This window comes from Ahaetulla prasina, chromosome 5, assembly GCF_028640845.1.
Source record: "Ahaetulla prasina isolate Xishuangbanna chromosome 5, ASM2864084v1, whole genome shotgun sequence".
In the NCBI taxonomy this organism is placed as follows: domain Eukaryota; kingdom Metazoa; phylum Chordata; class Lepidosauria; order Squamata; family Colubridae; genus Ahaetulla; species Ahaetulla prasina.
Genome location: NC_080543.1, coordinates 38,379,605 through 38,401,558, shown reverse-complemented (window position 1 = coordinate 38,401,558; position 21,954 = coordinate 38,379,605). Strand labels below are relative to the sequence as shown.

General features: G+C 38.7%; 1 protein-coding gene across 1 annotated transcript in view; it reads right to left on the bottom strand.

The window, feature by feature from the left end:
* NECTIN3 (nectin cell adhesion molecule 3) overlaps positions 1–21,954 on the bottom strand; it is a 51,645-nt gene that overhangs the window by 17,587 nt on the left and 12,104 nt on the right. The window contains exons 2-4 of the mRNA XM_058186108.1: positions 12,632–12,970; positions 2,241–2,537; positions 1,202–1,319 (exon numbers count right to left, since the gene is read on the bottom strand). Of these exons, the coding sequence (XP_058042091.1) occupies positions 1,202–1,319; positions 2,241–2,537; positions 12,632–12,970 (754 nt within the window). The remainder of the gene's footprint in view (positions 1–1,201; positions 1,320–2,240; positions 2,538–12,631; positions 12,971–21,954) is intronic.

The window sequence follows — 21,954 nt, the reverse complement described above, 5'->3', positions numbered from 1 at the left end:
AAACAGGTTTTAGAACTGATGTTACCAGAAAATGTAAGTTTTATAAGTTGCTGAGGTCTACAGATTCAAACTACTAAATCCGACATGGAAATTTTAGATTTATATATGATTCACATATGTATATAAGGTTATCAAGATTTTCTAAAAATACTGTTTTGAAATCCTTAATTGGTTCTTATGAATCATGAACATTTTTCTGTAAAGCATGAGCTACCACAATAAAATATAATACATGACATTTTATTTTTATTTGTTCTTTAAGTCAAACTTGTGGAATCAGGATGGTGGAATCACCAACTAGAGAAGAGAGGAGAAAAGAGTCAGCCTAGCTTGCAGTTGCTCTATGGGAGAAAGTGGCAGAGACCAGAATATTGAAGCCTTTTTGGCTTACTCTCAGTGTAGTTTCTGGTTCCTTGCACATGACACAGGGTGGATATAAAATAAACTAATTTACATCATCAATTAGGAAGATTCACCTTTATGCTTGTTTTAAACAGTGTTTATGGTACGCTTAATTAGTTTAACTTTTTAAAAATAAATTATTCAAATTGTACATATATTTAAGTTATTTAGTATGTAGGAAATGTAAATTATGTCAACTTTGTTGAAAATTAATCCAGCATTTCAACACTGCTATTTGTCACTTTTGATTTACTGGCTCAGAAAAAGGGCCTTTTAATCTACAAGTTTTATTTCCAACTAAATATTTTTGGAAGATTCAAAATACTTTTCTGTACACAAGTAGTCCTAAACTTATGACTTCAATTTGACTTATGACTAAAATTTATGTTGTTCAGTGAGATAGTTGTTAAGTGAATTTTGCCTCATTTTTCAACCTTTCTTGCCACCACTGTGAAACTTTGCAGTTGTTAAGTTAGTAACATGGTTAAGTGAATCTGACTTTCGCATTGACTTTACTTGTCAGATCACAAAAACTGATCACATGACTCTGGGGCACTGTAACCATCATCAATATGAGCCAGTTGCCAAGCATCCAAATTTTGATCACATGACCATAGGGATGCTGCAATAGTTGAAAAATGGTCATAATTCATTTTTTTCAATGTTGTTGTAAATTCGAACAGTCACCAAATGAACTACTGTAAGTTGAGGATTACCTGTACAATATCTTGTGATATGAATATAATATTATAAACTATTATTAAATTGCTAAATTTAATTTATTTTAAGAATGACTTACCGACTCCATGTAAACTCCATTGGTAGTGGATTTGCATCTGCATTACACCTGAGCAAAACATTCTCTCTTCCAATATACCAGTTTCCATCATATCCAGTTACTGTAACCTCAGGAGAATCTACAAACATACATAATTATATGCAGTTGCATAACCCATTATGGAAGTACTTAAATTCAAGTCCAGAGTAAAATCTAAAGAACAGGCAATTTTAATGATGAACACTTCATTTTATAATTTTAAAGGCTTGTACTACTAGTACAAAATAATCTTCTGTTAACTCCCTAAATCGAACTACCTATACCAACACTTCTAAGATAAAAACATGTAAATGGGTTCTTAACAATTCATAACTTTTAAAATGTGATAGATATTTTTTGCACAGCAAATCTGATAAACATCTGGATAATGTTTTTATCAAGACCCATGATAAAAGGTAGCAATTTTTTTTATTGTGTGTGTGTGTGTGTGTGTGTGTGTGTATATATATATATATAAAAGACCCAAAATTAGTCTGATTTTGTTTATCTAAATCGAAACAAGAAATAAGTTTCTCTTGATTGATAACTTATTTAGACTCAATTTTTACAATGGAAGATCCAATAAGCAGAAATAACTAGTTGTAGACAAATTTGCTATCTTCAGTATATGCTAAACAGCTTTGTGTTCATTCATAATATATGTTCCATATTGTTACTTTCAAACACAATATAACTTATCTAAACAAACATTTTGAATCAATTTCATTAACTGAACACTCTTAAGATTTATTTTAGTATGTTCAACCTGAATATTGCATCTCAAAATTTGGATAATTAGGGAATCAAAATGGACATCATCATTCTGATCTATGAAATGTATGAAAGAACAGATTTGAGTTTGTGTGTGCATGTGTGATATATTACCCCAAACCAAGAAAAATGTAAGAAATTATATTTACACCCACTTGTGAAACCTGACCCATGTACTATAGATCAAGTCTGTCCAAAATATAGGTGTACATACCAAAACAAAATATATGCTTAATATATCATTACTTACATTGAATATCAAGCACATAAAGCATTCTTATCTCTTTTTCTAAGGCTGGGTGTCTCACAATACAAGCTATACGTCTTCCTCTAGCAAAACGGGTAGGAACAAGCTTGTACTCGCTCTGCACTGTGACTGTTTCATTTGGATATGACGTTGAAGTGGATTCCATTTCACCAAGACCACCTTCCCAGAAGACCTCTGCAGCTGGTTTTCCAGTGGCTGCAGTACAAATGGCTGCAACTGTCCGATTGGCACCATCTATTAAAGGATTTGGTCCCTTTGTTAAGCTCACAGTTGGTTCAACTACAGAAAAAATACAAATAATAAATAATCAAATATTTTAACTACTTTAAAAACTTTTCAAAATAGAACATGTGAAACAATTTCCAGCTTTCCAACATTCCCCTCTGACTGTAGTTTCTGTTCTACAGAAATGAACCAGCTTAAAAGAAGTGGATGGCAAAATATTAACATTAGTTACTAGACTATGGAAAGTTATACAATTCATAATAGATCCCTCTCTCTCTGAATGTATATAAAATAGAAAATGTCTTACAACATTCATATGATTATTGATATTATGGATATAGCTATGGATAAACTATAATCAATAGTTTCTAATAATATTGAAAGGGCTCTGATATGCGCTAGACTGAATTAATGAAATGTGTTTTAAAAAGACATGGATTTCTCTTATCTTTTCTTCACTAAATTACAATCTGGTATCTTCATTCTGTGCCCAGTTATCTATATCATCATTGAATTTGACTCTCAACCCTTTAAATTAAATTGTGAACTCTGACAAGGATTGTCTTTATCTCCTTTATTCTTTGATTCTTGACTTCTCCTGTTAGAAGGTGATAAATAAGACATGGTGGAATTTGACATTAAATATAAATATAAATTGATATCTTGGCTATCCTTGGCAATTATATAATTAAACTTGTTGAAATACAATAATATTGTTTATATTTTGTAAAATATACTATTTGGAATAAATCTGTAAATGCCTTTGGGACCAATTCTTACTATATGTCATTGTAGGAGATTAGTGTTTACATTTTCTATATATTCTATAAAATTATTGGATTCACTTCTCTTCATAAGTTTATCACAAAAAATTGAGTTAAATGTACTGATATAATTTCAATGAAATTTAATTTGGTCATTAATTTAACTCCCATTAATTCCTTACTAAGATTAACATTAATAAAGTGAATATTGTATCAAAATTAATGTACTTTTAAAGGATTATGTTAATTTTCATTACATATTTCATACAGATGGACAAGTTAATGAAAATATTACAGCAGGCTAATGTCCTCAGAACATCTTTGCCCAAATTGCAGTTACTTAATGAGTATAGCAGCTTTAGCCTGTCAGATTTTCAAGTATATCTTTGAACTTTTTCTTAACAATTCTAACTTTCTGGAATGAGACTTATTTTAATTACTTCAGGCCCATTTGGAAAATAAACATGTAAACATCATGGCAGCTATTGCCATTTAGATATATTAAAACAAGAACTACAATTTCTTGCTTGGAAAACTTGGTTACTGAACTATTGCAATTTGATTTTGAATCACATGAGAAGTTGATATTGTGGTGTAATTAAATCAGAAAACAGGGAAGAAATTGTTCTACCAGAATGGATGGATTAAACAAAAGAATATTATTTTAAATTCACTGACTTTTTTAATGTTTTTTTTTGGTGAGAGATATTTCAGGTTTAATTTGCCTACAGCATTTGTTTAGCAACAGATATAATTAAAATGACACTAAATGAAAGAGCATGGCCTGGATGCTTTAGCAGCCTTCAAGGGACTTGCAACATTATCTTTAATAGATGTGACCCAAACAATACAGTAATATTTATTTGGTCAATAACCAAATTTAAAAGAGTGAAGCAAATAAATAGAACAACAGTCTAACAACTTGCAGAACAAATCACAGAATACAGACCTCACTCTTCCATCACTATGTTAATAGAATTGCTGCATGAACAACAATTGTATGAACAATCATAACATTAGTTAAGTATAAAATAAAAATGGAGAACTATATATCCCCCAACAACTATTAGTTATGATAAAAAATATTATATCTTATTTTCATCAGAGTTACACAAAATTTAGCTACTTTAACTATGCCGAGCAGATGCTAACAATTCAGTTGTATAAGTAGTAAAAAGTAGAAAGAAAGTTAAGCTCATCTATCTATACATTCAATCAATCTGTAGAAGAAATAATTGAATGTCCAAGTTGGAAAATAATTTTCAAGTATCTAAAAAATGGAATATATTAATGGTTGAAAAATGCAATTCATTTGAACAGAAAATGTTATTTCAGGTTATTGAAAATGTTATTAATTTTTGAAATAATACCAAATAAAAATATTAAAATTAATTCATAATAATAAAAAATTAAGCATATTTATTTTTATATACTTCTCATATATACACCTAAACACAGGTGATGAAAGGATGGCTGCTGTCCTGATGCAGTTACACTTCTTTTAGGATTCATTTCATTCCTTGGAGTACTTTTGCTGGGGCAAAGATCCAATGTCTTTGCTGACCAAAGACATACCACAACAAATAAATGAGCATTAAACAATCTCTGATTTGAGAGTGTCAATTGTGCAGACATCATACGAAGGCTAACACTGCTCTTACTCTAACCCTGTGTCAGGTTCCAGAATAAGAATAAAGGACACATACAAAACAAACCTGGTTTGCTGCTTCTGCCTTTTATTTTTGGCACTCACTGAGCATCCAAAAGAAACTATTGTTAGGGCTACATGCCCTTATTTCCCATCACTCTTTATACATTGCACCTGTACACTTATCCCCCTCATTATCCAATCCCGAACACCTATCTCTCCCATGTGACCCGGAAATATTTGCAATGATTCTATGTCTTGATATTCAGTCTGTGTTATGCCCATAATTGCAGCCTCCAGGGCTGGATTTATCTGGGGGAGATGAGCCAGTCACTGCTCTGCCACTAGCCAGAACAGGGCATTGCCAACAGTGATTCAAACGAGACAAGGGAACAGGAGGGGGCTCCATCTGCCTCTGGTGCTCCCCTGATGATATCATTGCTGCGCAACTGCCTCTCAGCTGTTCGGTGGCCGCGCAGATCCTCCATTGCATGTTGGACCTCCGTGAATGTCAGGAAGCCTCGCTGTCGCTCATTTTGGTCCCCAGCAGGTCAATAGCGCAGCGTCCAGCCCCCTGGCCTCCTCATCTGTCATGAAGTCCGTCTCCCCACCGAATGGCAGCTCTGGGCCAGCTGGTTCGCTGGAGCTGACATCTAGTGGATTTGATCCAAGATATGTCATGTCGCTCATCTTTAACTTCCTTGATTGTTTTAAGAACTGGATTCCAAATAGTGAAAAACAAACTACCCGGTATCATATTTAGTATCAAAACAAGGAGCAATTATTTTTCCTGCCAAAGTGAATAGCTTCTAGGCCTCCACATAGAATGGGCAGAATAAAGTTTAGTTCTTTCATAATGCCTTTTTAACATTTTTGCAATAAAACTGCAAGTTCTTATATTCTTGTGTTGCCATGCATTTGTTAAATTCTAGATTTCTAATAAAAAAGCTGAAAAATATAAAGATTCCTTGTTATTCAGCACAATGAAAGCTGACGTTTCTGAGCATGAGGTATTCTTTCACTCCGTCATCTCTGTTCTCTTGTGTCTGAGTATTCCCCCACCCCCACCCATAGAAGCATGATGAAAGACATAAAGGTAGGTTCAAGTAAACAGATGAGGGATAAAGGTAGGATTTACTCAATGAACTTCTGAAAGTAAAGATCATTGCTTCCCATCTGGTCCTACTTGTTCTATGAGCTGATTTAATATTCTGTACAACTCAGTGCTAGAGACTACTTTGTCATGGTTAGGGCTGAAATTTCCAAACTCTCTGAGTAGACTGGACTTAAGTCAGTGCCTGTTCCGTTGTCTCAGTCTTGGACTATCATTATGTTAGACATTCCTGGGTCTTCTCTATTATACTGGGGTACAAACCCATTCCTTTTATATATTGTTACTTTGCTACTCCTGAATGTTACTACTTCTATTCTGTGAAAGACAGCAGGAAAACTGATTCACATAACATTGTTATGCCCTGAAGGGCTTGAGTGCTTCCTTGGCCCCTAAGGAAATCCTGATCCCTGAAGAGATGCTAAACTGCTGGAGGTTGTCACAACTGGAGCACAAGCTACTGGGTAACTGCTGAAGCTTGATGTCTGGTCTGGCTGTTGGTACTGATGCTGTTGGAGGACTGTCATAGTTGATACAGTTCAATGCCTAATCTATCAAGAGGCTTGTTGACGAAGCAAAAATTCTTTCTTGTCCCATTGTCAAAAAAAGAACTAGATTAATAGAAAAGAACTAACATTAATAGAAAATAAATATCAACATTTCAATGCTACTAATCAAGAGTAGATTTATCCTTCCAATGCTGTAATTTCAATGAAAAATTATTCAATAACTTCCAAATGACATACAATAACAAATCTCATACAATTAATATTAATTAAAATATTTAATAGAAATAAAGTTGATGTTAGAGAAACAGTAAAATTTAACATAAATATGAGTTTTAATTTATTTAATTTAATGAAAGAGAACCAAGATGTATCTTAGCATTTCAATAAAAAGTGACAGAAAACAAAAAAATAATTCCTCGTATAGTAATTACATATACAGAAATCTTATTCAACAGCCACTTAGACTGGCTCCGCTCCTGGTGGAATGGGCAGTCACCCACCGAGACAACGGAAGAGCCTGGAGCTCGTAGGCCTTGGCAATGCACGCCTGTATCCACTGCCCCACGGTTGATGGAATGACCTTGTTGCCCAGTGAAGGACACAAAAAAGGACTCTGTCTTCCTGAAAGAGGAAGTCCTCTTAATGTATATGCGGAGGACCCTCCTAACGTCCAAGTTGTTCCACTTCTCCAGGACGTGGGTTGGGCCCAGGCAGAAGTCTGGCAGAATTAATTCCTGAGCTCTATGGAACCAGGAATTCAACAAAGGAGGGATCCAACTGCAAGACCACTCTATTGGGGTGAAATATACACAGGTCCTTTCTGACAGAGAGGGCTGTCAGTTCGGAAATCTGTCTGGCTGACGTGATGGCCACAAGGGAGGCTACCTTGCAGGTGAGGAAGCGCAGGCTGGCTGATCTTAGTAGCTCAAAGGGGTCTCTGGTGAGAGATTGCAAGACTTTGGACAGGTCCCAAGTAGGGTACCTGTGCACCATCAGAGGCTTTAAGTTCGTTGCACCCCTGATAAACCTGCACAAAATGGGGTGCTGAGCAAGGGACTCCAGATCCCTCCATGATAAAGCCAAGGACAGGACCACCACCTGTCTACAGATGGTATTGGGGGACAGTCTCTTGTCCAGCCCTTCCTGGAGGAACTTAAGAACCTCGGCTACTGACACAGATGTGGGAATAATGTCTGCCCTGGAACACCAGGTGCAAAATGCCTCCCAAGTGGCATCTTATATCCTATTGGTAGAGGGCCTCCTAGAGGCCTGAATAGTCCAAATCACGCAGGAGAAAAAATTTCCCTATCTCAGAACTCTCCACTCAAATGCCAGATGGTCAGTTGGAGCCATTGCGGATCCGGATGGACCAAGAACCCCTGGCTGAGAGATTCTGTTCTGAGGTATCCTTTAAGACCGGGCTACCGACAGGTTGACCAGGTCAGCAAACCAAAGTCTTCTGGGCCAGTGGGGGGCCAGGAGCAAGATCTTGGCTTTCTCTGCCAGCACCTTACTGATTACCTCTGGAATGAGGGGAAGAGGAGTAAAGGTGTACAGTAGACCTTGGGGCAAAGGACTGCGGAGTGCATTGACCTCCTCTGCCCCTGGTGCTGCAAACCTGGTATAGAACATGGGTAGCTGGCTGTTGGACAGGGTAGCGAACAAGTCTATGACCAGAAGCCAAATCATTTCATCAGTTCCTTGAACAGGGACGGGTGCAGGTGCCACTTTGAGTAGTCGATTGTGGCCCTGCTGAGCCAGTCCACCTGCACGCTGTTCACCCCGGAAATGTGTTCTGCCCTGAGGAACAGGAAGTGTCTCTCCGCCCAGAGGCCTATTTGGTTGGCCTCTTGCATACCCTCTTGGCGGTTGATGTGGGCCTTGGCAGCTACGTTGTCCGTCAATATGAGGACATGCCGGCCAGAGACCGTGTCCTGGTACTGCCTAAGGGTCAGATGAACTTCCCGGAACTCCAGCCAGGATGGAATAGAATCCCTGCCCTTGTTGGTCCTCTGGAACCGGTTGGATCATCTCAATGTCCAACAGGTGTTGTATGGCTGTATCTTTGAGGACCCTCTTTGCATTGTCCCTTGAGATGGGACAAGGAATAAAAGACCTCGGGGGTATGGAGAGGAATTCAAGGGAGAGGCCCGACCTCACTGTCTCCAGGCGTCTGTGGTAATTTCCTCCCAGTGATCAGCGAAGCAGGCCAGGAAGCCTCCAATGGGAGGGTTGGATCTGCAGTCACTTTGAGCATCAAAAGGGTCAACTTCCACTGCTGCAAAAAAGGCCGCTTGTGTTGAAACAGTTTCCTGATCCTGCCCGACCGATCTTCCTGTTGCTTCTGTCTAGGAAAGTAGGGCCTCTGAGGGTGGGAAAAACCTGATCTGGTGTCTGTCACTCGAAAGGACAGGCGACGAAAATAAGGTGAGGGGTGGTAATCGCCTGGAGAGGGATGGCAGGATTTTCCTCTTGACTCCACCAGGATGGGATCTAAGGACCCCCCCAAACAACTTGTCCCTTTTAAAGGAGGGCAGAGGCTAGTTTCCATTTGTGCTTAGCCTTTGCCTGCCAGTGCCGAAGCCACAGCACGCGGTAGGTTGCCACAGATGATGCTATGGTGCTAGAAGCAAACCTTGCGGCATTGAGTGGCATCTGCAGAAAATTCCACTGCTGCTACAAGCTTATTGATATCCTGGCGAGTTCTTGGGTCTTCAGCTGGGATCCTCTCTTGCGTCTGTCAAAGCCAGAGCAGGGACGACCTATTAAAGGACATGGCCGTAGATGCCTTAACAGCCCATGCAGCCACCTGATGAGCTTTCTGAAGTGTCTGCTCTGCCCTCTTGTCTTCTGCCTTCAGGGCATGATCTGGTTCATTAAGCATGACAGAGGAAGATGCCAAGGCCGTCACGGGGCCATCCACTACTAGTACCTGGAGTGTCATGGCAAGCTCCGGGGCTATGTTGTAGAACCTCTTATCGGTGGTACTCGGGCTGGGATTGCCTTTGAACCACATCAAAAACAACTTTGGCAAGGTAATCACCTCGGCCTCTGTGGTCGGTTCTGAAGAGGGATTCCGTGGGATCCACCAATTCTAAGGCCATATTTGGGGCCACTGGGTCTGTTCTCAAACGGGTCATATTCTTGGCCTTGAATAATGAAGGGCGAAAGAGCTTTGTGAAGGCCAGGTGGTCTGGTGATAAAATCTTGTCTTCAGAAAGCTCCAAGTCTTTCTGAGCTTCCTCCTGAGGCTAAAGGGGGCTTTGGATTGTTGTTCTGGGGGTCCGGGAGCCAGGGAGTCTGTTCACGCCTTTAGCGGAGTCTCTTGGGCTTGCCTGTATACTCCTTCAGCTTCCAGCGAGGTTGAGCTTTGCTCTTCACACGAAGCTGGACAACGAGGAGCAGCAGAAACTCCGCCCCCTTTACTGAGCCCTGGGGTAATGGCGTTGAGCAGTGCTCATTCACGCTAGGCCAAACCTGTCACTCTGACACGCCGAATCCATAGCCTTCAGCGAGGTTGAGACGAGGCTCTTCATGCTGAAAACAAATCCGGCGGCTCCACTAGCCAAGATCAGGAGCCAGCTAGCAAAATGGACTCCTTCCAGTCTCCTGTCTTACTGAGAAGAATCTAGGAATTAACTGTTTGATTACGCTAAGACCGAATTAAAACACATCTGTCCAAGCGATGAGACTGAGTCAAAAGCTGGGGACTGTTGGCAACGGAGGCGTGTCCTCACAATTCTGACACTCAGTCCAATCAGCTACGAGACAAGACAACCCATTCCTGGATTCTCTTGTCAGCACACTGGAGAAAAGCCAATTTCACATGAAGGCTAAAATTACTTTTATTGGGGTTGGCTATGATAACAGAATCTTGCAAGTATGGTTGTGCTATTCTTCCCTTCCTTCTTGTATCCCAGTGAATTAAGAGAGGCATCAGCTTAAACCAGGGGTAGTCAACCTTTTTATACCTACCACCCACTTTTGTATCTCTGTTAGTAGTAAAATTTTCTAACTGCCCACCGGTTCCACAGTAATTTTGATTTATTAATTAGGTTTGGGGGGGGGCAGCTACCAGCTCTGCTTGCCTATTACAGCTGAGTGATGTGGGAGGAGATGTGCGAGCTATTCTGGGATAAGGCTCTTTTGTTTGCGGTCGCACTATAGTGTCATTTAATTTCACTTACATAACATGAACTAAACTTATGCGTTGACAAAACAAATAATATATTTTCAGAAATTTAAATTGTCCCGGGGAATTTTATGAAAACCTAATGAAAATGTTTTTAACTACTACTATGAATTTTTTTTAAAAAGTCAAATTAAAAAAAAAGGAAAGTGCTTCAGCATCGGACAAAACTCCTACCGTCTACCATGAAAGCTGGAACGCCCACTAGTGGGCGGTAGGGACCAGGTTGACTACCACTGGCTTAAACTGTTTCTAAAATTTCACTGTTTGGATTTAAAAAAATGTTTCAGACCTTTTGTCTTAAGTAATAGTTCCTGCATATCTCCATCAATAATCTCTGCATTTTTTACTCTCTACATCAATATGGCCACCTTTTTGGAGGGTTATTAACAAAGGCATATATATTATTAGACAGTCATATATATTTTACTTAATAGAAATGGTACATATACAATAAATATAACAAAATATTTACATGAGGAAAAAAATACTACCCTCTTAAAAATATATAAATTAGAGTGAAAACACACCACTTGATGTGTCATAATTATCAGACTTGATAAACAGAATAGTTACGGTTGCATTTTCTTCAGAATTTGTACTTCTACCTAACATTAATCTACCTAACTTTGATTATCACATAACTAATTCCTAGCCAATCTCAATTTTTTTTTAAACTTAAGAGACATAATTATGTCTCAGCTTTAGGGAATCTTCAATAAAAATTATCCAGAACAATTTCAAACTGTCTTTCAAATTATTTGAAATTTAAGACAATTTCATCTACCATATTAAAAAATACTAGAAGCCTAAAGACTTTTTCTGTTTATTTTGATGCTTGATACTATAATTTACGAATTTCAGATAAAATGATGAGAATACAGGTAGTCCTGATTTAACAACTGAGGCTGCATTTCAGTCATTAAGTGAAGTGGTCACTAAGTAAAACCACAGCTGTGGTTATGATCTTATTTCAGCTTTCCTTTGCTTTCCAGTCTTCTGAAGGTCATAAGCATGAGGACTGGTCACAAAGTTACTTTTTCCATCACCTTAGTAACTGTGAATGGTCACTGTATGAGGCAGTCGCTGGACAAAGAGTACCAGTACATTTCTTCATCCAAAGGCAATGACATTTAACAAAAAAATAATTTAGGATTTTTTTCCAACTAGGGCTTTATTTTCTTTTACTGACTTGATCTAGGAGTTCACAGATCTAGTTCTGTCTTCACTACGCCCCCCAGCATTAGCACAGAGGCATTCATAGCAAAAACACTCATTTATTACAGAAGACCATACCTTCATGAACAAACCAATTCACATATGGCATATTTCTTAAAGGAAGAAGTATATTGATATTTGAAAGATGGGTTGAAAAATTACTGCATATTTTATGTCCTCTTCCAAAAAAAACCTCCAGAAGGTTGAAAAATTATAGTCACATCCATCCAAAGGGGGACCCTTCTTGCATTTTTCATTGTTTTCATATTTCCAAAAAATGTGTAACTGTTGGAAATTCTCTTAAATGAAAAAATAAATCAAAGGCTTCCTTCTCCAGATACAGTACATATTAATCATTCTGCTCATTCACTAAAAGATCCAAATTGTGTGATGAACTGAATACTACTGCTAAAGTAATTATTTCCAAATGTCCCTGCCCTGTCATCTATGCCCCTGAATATCTACTTTGGAAGGGATATATTTGAATCTGCAATCACTGTTCTACACTTTTCCTTCAAGAGGGTATCTCCATTGGATCTCTATTACATGTAAAACTAATTTACAAAGCTTTGGCTTTTGTTTGTAGTAGTGTTTTGTTTTAAATTGTGCTAATAAATGTTATTGATTCATGGCAAGGTTGTCAATTTTAATTTTGGCTTTCAAACATTTTGGATAAAACAGTTATAAAGTAAATATAAAATAGACTTACCCAATACAGCTACAATTGTTGATGATTGGGAATTTCCTAGAGGGAATGTAGCTGCTTTGCATACATATTCACCAGAATCAGAAAAGGTAACATTAATTAAGATGATAGATGAATCAGTTAGTGAGGTGTTTTTCAATAATACTCTTCCTTCATATTCTCCTTGAACAGAAAATCCATAGTCAGGATGATGAACTGCAATATTTTGAATAGTTTTCCCGTGTATCTTTTCCCATGTAATCTGTGTTAATGTTTCATTGATATCAATTATGCACTTCAAAGTAACATTCTTTCCCCAAACTGCTTTCACATGTGGATCAACTCTTGGTCCAGCTAAGGCACCTAAAAAAGAAGGAGGAAAATAGGACAAAGTATTAGTTAAGTAAGTTATATGTTCCACAAGTATTTTTGTAGTTACTTCTTTTCATGATTGCTTGATGGCATTTTAATATATTTTTCTAACATAGGATGATACATAATTTTGAATTTTGTGGACCCTTGAGAGGGTATTGGGCCCACAGTCCTAGGGACTATAATTTAATAAATACAGATTTTAAACAATTTAACTGGTCTTCTAAGTTTGCAGAGATTTATGATGGTCATCAGTTAAAGCTAACCAGAGAGTGATTGCTCCACTAGTTCCTTTATCTTCATTCATCAGCTCCAAAAGCACAAAATACTAAATCTAGCATACGTCTTACTCAGGGATGAAATGCTCCCGGTTCAGTTGATCTGACAGCGATGGCGGTGAGTGGTTCGGAGAACTGATAGCAAAAATCCCTGCCACCCTGGCCCATGCCCACCCAATGCCCAGTCGCCTACTTCCCACTTCTTTTAAAAAATGCTTTTAAAAGTAAAAAAAAGAGGCTCTGATGATCACGCGGCTCAGCTGTGTTCGTCAGAGCCCTTTTTTTTTCTTTTAAAAGCATTTTTCGGCTAAACAGGTTGTAAAAAAAATGCTTTTAAAAGTAAAAAAAAAATCACGCATCACAGCTGATCACCTGCCCCTCTGCACGCTGTCCTTACCCCATGCCTTCTTTTGGTGTGCACTGCGCACGTGCACACGCACTGCGCAGTGAGCCAGCCAGTAGTAAACCGGTTCAGATTTCACCACTGGTCTTACTGCAGGTATGAATCAGATAACTTTTGTACTAGAACAGTTATCATGGCACACAAGAAAGCCTGAACCACTTTTGATTATGCAACTTCAATGAAATATAGTTTTCAAATGCAACCTTACAAAGAGCACACACATAATGTATGTGTTATTATCTACTGCAATGAGCATATCAGCAAAACTAGCTTCAGAAACTTAATTCTAGAAGTAGTTATATTGACTGTAAGCATACCATAGTCCTCAAATTATGATCATTTGTTTAGGGACAGATCAAAGTTACAACAGCCTGAAAAAATGTGACCTTGCAATTACCACCTCAGTAGTGTATTTGTGGTCACATTTTCAAAATTCAGGTGCTTGGCAACTGAATTATGATGTCTGCCATGTCCTAGGATCATGTTAGCCATTTGTGACCTTCCTAGAGTACTTCTGAAAGCAACATCAATGGGACAAGCCAGATTCACTTAATAACGAGAGCAAAAAAGGTTGTAAAGTTAACCACCACATTGCTTGGCAAAGAAAGTTCCAATCCCAATTATGGTCATAATTCAAGGATTACCTGTACCACATATGTATCCAAGTTTCTGTCTGTTCTGTAAGGTAGATCAGACCAGGGGTGAAATCCAAAAATTTTCTCTACCGGTTCTGTGGGTGTGGCAGGGAAGGCTACTGCAAAATCCCCATTCCCTCCCCACTCCTGGGGGAAGGATATTGCAAAATCGCCATTCCCACCCCACTCTGGGGCCAGCCAGAGGTGGTATTTGCTGGTTCTCTGAACTACTCAAAATTTCCGCTACCGGTTCTCCAGAACCTGTTAGAACCTGCTGGATTTCACCCCTGGATCAGACTAAGAAACCAATGCTATGTAGAACAGGACTTCTATTTTAATGGCTATGATAATATAATCCTACAAGTCTGAATGTGCTTCTTCTCTCCCTCCATTACTTTATGTGTGAACTAGAGAGAACTCTATCTGAGATTTTTACTTGAACTAGTTTCTTGGAGTAGGTTCAAACTCTATTTGTCTGTTGTTTTGGTAGCTGCTCTTCCTCTTGTTCTTCTAGGCTATTTCTTATACACTCTATAGTTTTTATTATGGTAGGTGACCTAATCCATTACTGTAACTAGATAACAATTAAGAATTATGATAATGTCCAGAGTGAAATTTAAATGAATTTGATGTCATTGGCATATTAGGGATACAAATCCACAAATCATTCCCGTAAAAGTTTGACACAGATGTTAAATTATGTGGGGAAAGAAACCTCCTCCCCTAAACAACAATGGCTGAGATTTCCCTCCTTAGCATTTCAAGGAACTGTCCTCCAGCCAAGCTAAAATGCCCCAAATTAAAATTGACTACTGCTGTCCCAAGTAGCCAAAAACCTGCCTCACTTTTCTATTACATTTGTAACAAGATATTAATAGAGCAATGACTGATTCTTACAAATTCCCAAGAAGACTGCCAAAATATTATGTCTCTTAATATCTGGAAGTTCTAAATGTTACACGCACATACTCAGAGACAAAGTTTTAGCAAACACATACATACTTTGGACACAGATTTTAAAGATTAGTGTTGGAACTGAGGCAAAAGGTAATTAAAACACTGGATAAAATTATTAAATATTTTCTTTTAGAATGAGTAAAAAAGGCAGTTTGTAGCAGGACGTTGCTTATAAAGGATCATTTAAATTTAGTTGGATCTCCAGGGGGCATTGCTATTTTCAACATAGATTAAAAAAAAACAAGTTTCTTTATTCTTGTGGTCCCTCCTGCTCATTTTAATATAGCTAAAAAAATTTCCATAGTCTATACTTTAGTTCATTAGACTGAGTGTTTGAACTGACTTTTCTTTTTAAGTTTTTCCAAGCCACAGAAGTTTGGAGAGCATAAACAAATAAACTATAGGTTCATGTTCCATCTCTCTTTACACACAGCTAGTAGAGGAGAGGAGTAGCAATGGAGAAGAAATTAGTTTAGCATAAAAACTAAGGAATACTTTGGATGGTAATTTTGAGAGTAATATAAGTTGGTAGCCAACAGAAGGTTTGGAAAAAGGACTTACATGAGAGTTAACTAGTTTAATTAAGCATGATAGTAGCAAGTTAAGATGATAACTTGGTCTCTGCTTTTTAATTTGTTTAAATTATTTATTGTGAAATAAATATAGGTCTGCAGTGGTGGGTTTCAAATTTTTTTACTAACGGTTCTGTGGGTGTGGCATGGCTTGGGGCTTGGTAGGTGTGACAGGGGAAGGATATTGTAAAATCTCCATTCCCACCCCACTCCAAGGGAAGGTTACTGCAAAATCCCCATTTCCTCCCAATCAGCTGGGACTCGGAGACAGAGAATAGATGGGGGTTGGGCCAATCAGAATTTTTACTACTGGTTCTCTGAACTACTCAAAATTTCCGCTACCAGTTCTCCAGAACTAGTCAGAACCTGCTGAAACCCACCTCTGGGTCTGAGATGGTGAACCTCTGGCATGCATGGAACCTCCGCTGCCCAAGTTCAGCTCTGCTGCGCATGCATGCACGCGTCCTACCAGCCAGCTGGTCTTTGGGTCTCTGACACACATGCACAGGGAGCATGTGGGGGGCAGGGCGCATGTGGGAGGGCACATGTGCATGCAGGGGGACAGCAAGCACATGCGTGGGGGGTCAGGGCACATGCAGAGGGGCGTGCGTGGATGCGTGTGGCGCATGTGCAGGGCCGCACATGCGTTGCATTTTGGGGGTTCGGGCGCGCGTGCTTTGGGCACTTGGTCCAGAAAAGGTTAGCCATGACTGGTATAGGTAGTTCTTGACTGCCCTGTTTAATGACCATTCGAAGTTACAATGACACTGAAAAATTAACTAGTCCTTGCATTTACATTGGGCACTGACTATATACCATTGCAAACAAAGGAAACTAAAGTTGAGTGGATTTTTTTAAAGAAAAATCTGTCTGCACAATCAATCATAGAACTGAGCTCAGCAGTGAAGCCACAGAAACTGGTCTCAAGTGACCTAGACTACATCTCTTGGTTTTGCACAATACCATAGCTATACATTTTGGTTCTCCAGGCACTTCTTGCCTTTATTCAAAATTTAGTTAACAACCTAGCTAGATGTGCTTCTTTATTGCAGACAAGAATAAAACTATATAAACAAAGATTATTTGCGAACAGTATTACTCAGAAGTCAAGAGCTTTTATATAGGTCTGCATTCAAACTTGAGACTACCATGTTTTCCAGAAACTAGGGCATGTCTGGATAATAAGCCCAATTGGGCTTTCGAGTGCATGCGCTAAAATAAGCCGCGCAAACAGCATGACATGAGGCGAGGCTGGAGGGGGGGGGAAAGAGAGGGGAACATCAGAGTCACTGTCATCTGAGATCAGCAGATTCGGTGAGCCGTACGCACTGTTGCCACTTGGGAGAAGACAGAGAAGAGGCACTGTGAGATCACCCATTTCTCACGTTCTTCTCTTCCTGGGCAGCAGCAGCGTGTTCAACTCCCTGAATCTGGCTTGCCAATCTCGGGCTGGCGAGGGGGAGTGCCAGGTGGGGAGGGGTGGAGTGGCAGAGAAGCGAGAATTCTGCCACTTGCCCAAACCCCAGATCTCCTGTTTGCCCTGCAGGCTCTTCAAGAGGAAGGCGATCGAACCAGTCTGTGGCCTTTGCAATCCAAGCCAGCCCCTAATTGCCTCCATAATGTGCTTTGCGCCACCTACATGAAAAAGGACACCGCTTAAAAAAGCCCACCATGGACGCTCATGGAGAGGGCAGAAACCAGGCTGCGCTGTCCAGCATCCGAGAGCACAGCCCAGAGAAATGAAGCCGTGATGTCAGCAGAGGGGACGGTGAAGCCATGAACAGTGTCAGGAGGTTCTGGTTTGGAGTTAGTTCTGCTTGACGGCTCCGCCCTCACTTCTTGCTCCCAGCCTTACTTGCCGTGCTGAATGAAGAGGAAACTTGTGGGCGACAACTAAGGCCAAGGTGGAAAAGCAATGAAAAAGCTGCCATGATTGCTAGAGGCAGCGGCCTGAGCAGCACTGGCAGAGCAGCTGGTCAGCGCTCCAGCACCAGCCCCCCTGCCGAGGGCTAAGGCTTTGAGGCTCTGCACCTCAAAAATAAGGCCAAGGCCATATTTCAGGGGTCAAAAGAAAATAAGACCCTGTCTTATTTTTGGAAAAACATGGTAAATGTCTTCCATTTTGCAAACTGAATGGCTACGTGGCTTTTTCCTTGATGGCCTTCAAAGCCACCTGGTATATCTTGATATGTGGATATCTATTGGTTTCAGCTTTATCAGCTACAGTACTAACAATTCCTCGGTTTCTCAAAGCACTCTGCTCCTCAGAATTCAAGTCGACCTGGTAATGGGCAGAACTTGGCTCAGTAAATTTGTCATAGTAGAGCAAATAAAAAAGCCTCAGGTATGATTTCTATACTTGCTGTTTGAAGCATCACAATTATCTCTGTCTTGCCATGTTGCACACTGTTTGTTAGCTCTTGGTAATGAAGTTTCTTAAGCAAGAGGTAGTTGGAATAATCCTCTACAGAATTAAGTGCTGTGGAAGTCCACACTTGATCATCTTATTAACTTGCATGTTATCTTCAAATTATCTTGCAATTTTAAAGTACTTCTCCATAACATTCAAGGCAGCAAAGCACATCCCCCCCCCAAATGACCTTAATGCTAATTCCTGACAGCCAGCTATTAAATATGCAACATTTCTACTATCATATAGTGGAAATGCATTACTTCAGAGTGGAGTAAAACATTATATGACTGTAATGGACTTACTCCATTTCCCATTTAATTGTTAACCAAGTCATCATATGACCATGACTTGTGATTTTAGTGCCAGCTTCTTTGTTGATTCTGCTTGTCAGAAGCCAGCCACGAAGCTCTCAAATGGCAATCAACTGACTATGGGATGCTGCAATGTTCATAACCATCTGCTGGTACTCAAAGTACTCAAATCTTGATCAGCCTAAACATTTCAAATTACGTTTAATTCTGGATCAAGTAATTTATTAAACATAAACAGATAAAGATACACTAAACAGAATAAAAATTAATTTTCTGACATTGCTCAGCTAACAGACTCAGACACAATCAGACAACTTGACATGTGAAGAAACAATATTTTCCCATATTCTGTCTCAAGATTAAATTTGTTCAACTGATCTTCAAGAACTACTTTCACAACAAACAGGCATAATCCTAACATACATTAATAAACTATTCAATGTGTATGGCCACCATGTCATCTAAAAGATTCTGGGCGGCTCATAACAGTTAAACCAACAATCCAATAAAAACAAGCTAAAAATTAATATACAACATAAAATGTCAATAACCAGTTTAAAACAAAAATAACCATGGTAAAAGTCAACCACCATTACTGGTTCTCCAAGCACAGTGGCAGAGCCATGTCTTCATGACATTACTAAATGCTGATAGGGTAAAGGCCAATCTAATTTCTGGGGAGATGACCCATATTTTTTTAGGGTGGAACTAAAGGGCAGCTTTATGGTTAATTGTGGTCTTTCTGGGAATGTTATTCCACTTTCTCTCTCTCTCGTCTTTACAGTTTGTATGAAGCCAGGACGAAAGGTTATGTAGAGATTAGGATTGGTCTCATCACTATGCTGGCTCATTTCCATCTTTATATTCTAGAGAAAAAGTGGAAGTCCTGAATTCATGAGAATAAATTCTTTAGAAGTCATTGGACCCGCATGATGGAAATATAAAATTATGCAGGCAATTAAATAATAGATTACAACTCTTAAATTTTCTTCTAAAAAGCCTGCAAAAAGAAATAGAACTGTGGCAAAAGAAAGCAAAGTCGGTACCAATAGCCTTGGATGCAATCCCATATCATCTGGAACACCACTTGAACACCATTGGCATTGACAAAACAACTGTCAGTCAATAACAAGAGGCAGCTTTACTGGAACAATTAACATCCATAATGATGTTTTAACACAATCAAAAACAGCATCTGTCTATTCCAGGTACTTGGGTTAGGCTCAATCGATGGATAAAAATGGCAACTCCAGTAAATACCTGGCTAAATGTACAACTAACCATAATAATATGCCCCTCAACTTATTTAATGATCTCAAAGCATTCTCTCCTTCTATTTCCTAGGCTGGAATGCCCTCTTGCGGCCAGAAGTGTTTCCTTTAATCAATTCAATGCCTTCTCCTTCTGCAGACTCTTTTCCAGTCTGACTACTTTAGGTATATCATATTTTGACTAAAGAAAGGAAGAAGAAACAAATCAGTCATCTTCAAGAAAAATAGTTTATTTAATTCCTTCTTTACATCAGCATTATGATCATCAGTGAGTGGCAGATGACTGGTGATCGTAGGGAGACTGGGGCACCTGTACAATATTACTTCAAGTCTGGCAATTTTTCCATCTAGCCAAATGCAAAGTGACCATCTGATCTTGCTTAATTAAGCAAGTTCTAATAGTGAGCATTTAAAGTGTGCTTCCAGATATTCCAGTTAGGAATTCTGCTGCCTATTGTATAAGAAGCCTACTGTTCCTCATACAGTAATCTGTCAACAATTGCCATGACCATTTTTTCCCCATCATCTTTCACTAGGCCAATAACAATGGCTACCAACAGAAGACTGAACATAGTTCTTAATCGTGTACATTTAGACTGAATAATTCTTTAAGCTGAAAATTACAGCTGATTTAAAATATAGCTAACAGATTATTGCTATGAATGATTTCTTAAACTGATATGCATACAGTACATGAGATTTAAAAAACCTTGATCAAACAGATTCTTCTTGGAAAAAGTGGTTCCTCCTCACAATAAAACTCAGGCTTTTTGATGAAGTTGTTGATTGGAACTTACGACATAAAAGATTGATAACCAGAGAACCAGATTATAACACTACAAAAAATGTAGTTCTCCCAATAACAAATTTAAGGATCTCAAACACTCTTTTCCCAAGCAGCAGCACCTCCCATCAACTCTTCTTTTTCTACAGAATCAGCTATATGTAATACTTTCTACAGAGCAATGTGGATATAACTTTGAAGAAGACATAAAATAATGTTAGGTGAAAATAAGAGAAACTCAGTCTTGAGAAAGGAGAAGGCATGAGAAAGGTATTCAAAATAATGAGTTTAAACAATGAATGCATAAAATAAAATAATAATACTTTGTATCGGTTTAATATAAGGGAGGCTCAGTAAAAGTTTCTTAAATTCTATTATTAAAACCTACAACAATAAAACAAAATTCCTATATCCCCTGTATTTTCTGTTTTTTAACCTAGCTATCTTGAAGAGCTGACACTATTTTATAACTATAGCAATCATAAAATTCTCTCCTGTGGGAAGCAAAATTATTTCTTTTTTCTCCATTATAGATATATAATGAAAGCATGTATACCGTATTTTTCGGAGTATAAGACGCTCTGAACTATAAGACACACCTACCTTTTTTGGTGAAGAAAACAAGAAAAAGAAATCTGCCTCTGCCTCCCAGCAATTCTATCTCCTTGCAGCAAACAGCAAATAGCCTGCTTTACTATCATTTTCAGCATAGCTTGATTAGCACAAGAAAAAAAAATCTGCTCCCAGAAATTTACCTCCTTGCAGCAAGCAGCAATAGGCAATGGCAATCTCTGCAGCCAGAAACAGCTGAGAGTTGGGAGGCAGATCCAACAGACAATCAACTTATGCTAATTAGGTTGTGCTGAAGCTGAAAAGGGCTGTTTGTTCTCGCTGCTTGCTGCAAGGAGGTAAATTGCTGGGAGGCAGAGGCCAAAGGGTGGGGGCCAGTGGGCGGGCGGGGCTACATTTGGTGTATAAGACGCACCCAAATTTTCATCCCCTTTTAGGGAGGGAAAAAGGTGCATCTTATGCTCCAAAAAATATGGTATTTCAGATTCCATACCTAAACCTTTTTTTACTAAATTCTTCTATTTTAATAAGACTGTTTTTCTTACCAATTTAGATACTGCACAGTCTGAATTTTATATATATTTTAGAATGATTTATTATGCTATACACATTAGTAAGACAAGCAGCAGAAATAAAACAAGACAAGAGTACTCTGATCACAGCAAACAAAGCAGTTGTATTCATTCACTACACTGCTACCTATTATACACAGAAAAAAAATTATCAAAATAATTTTCACAGAATATTTTAAGTTACATTCTGTAGTACCTATTTATGCTAA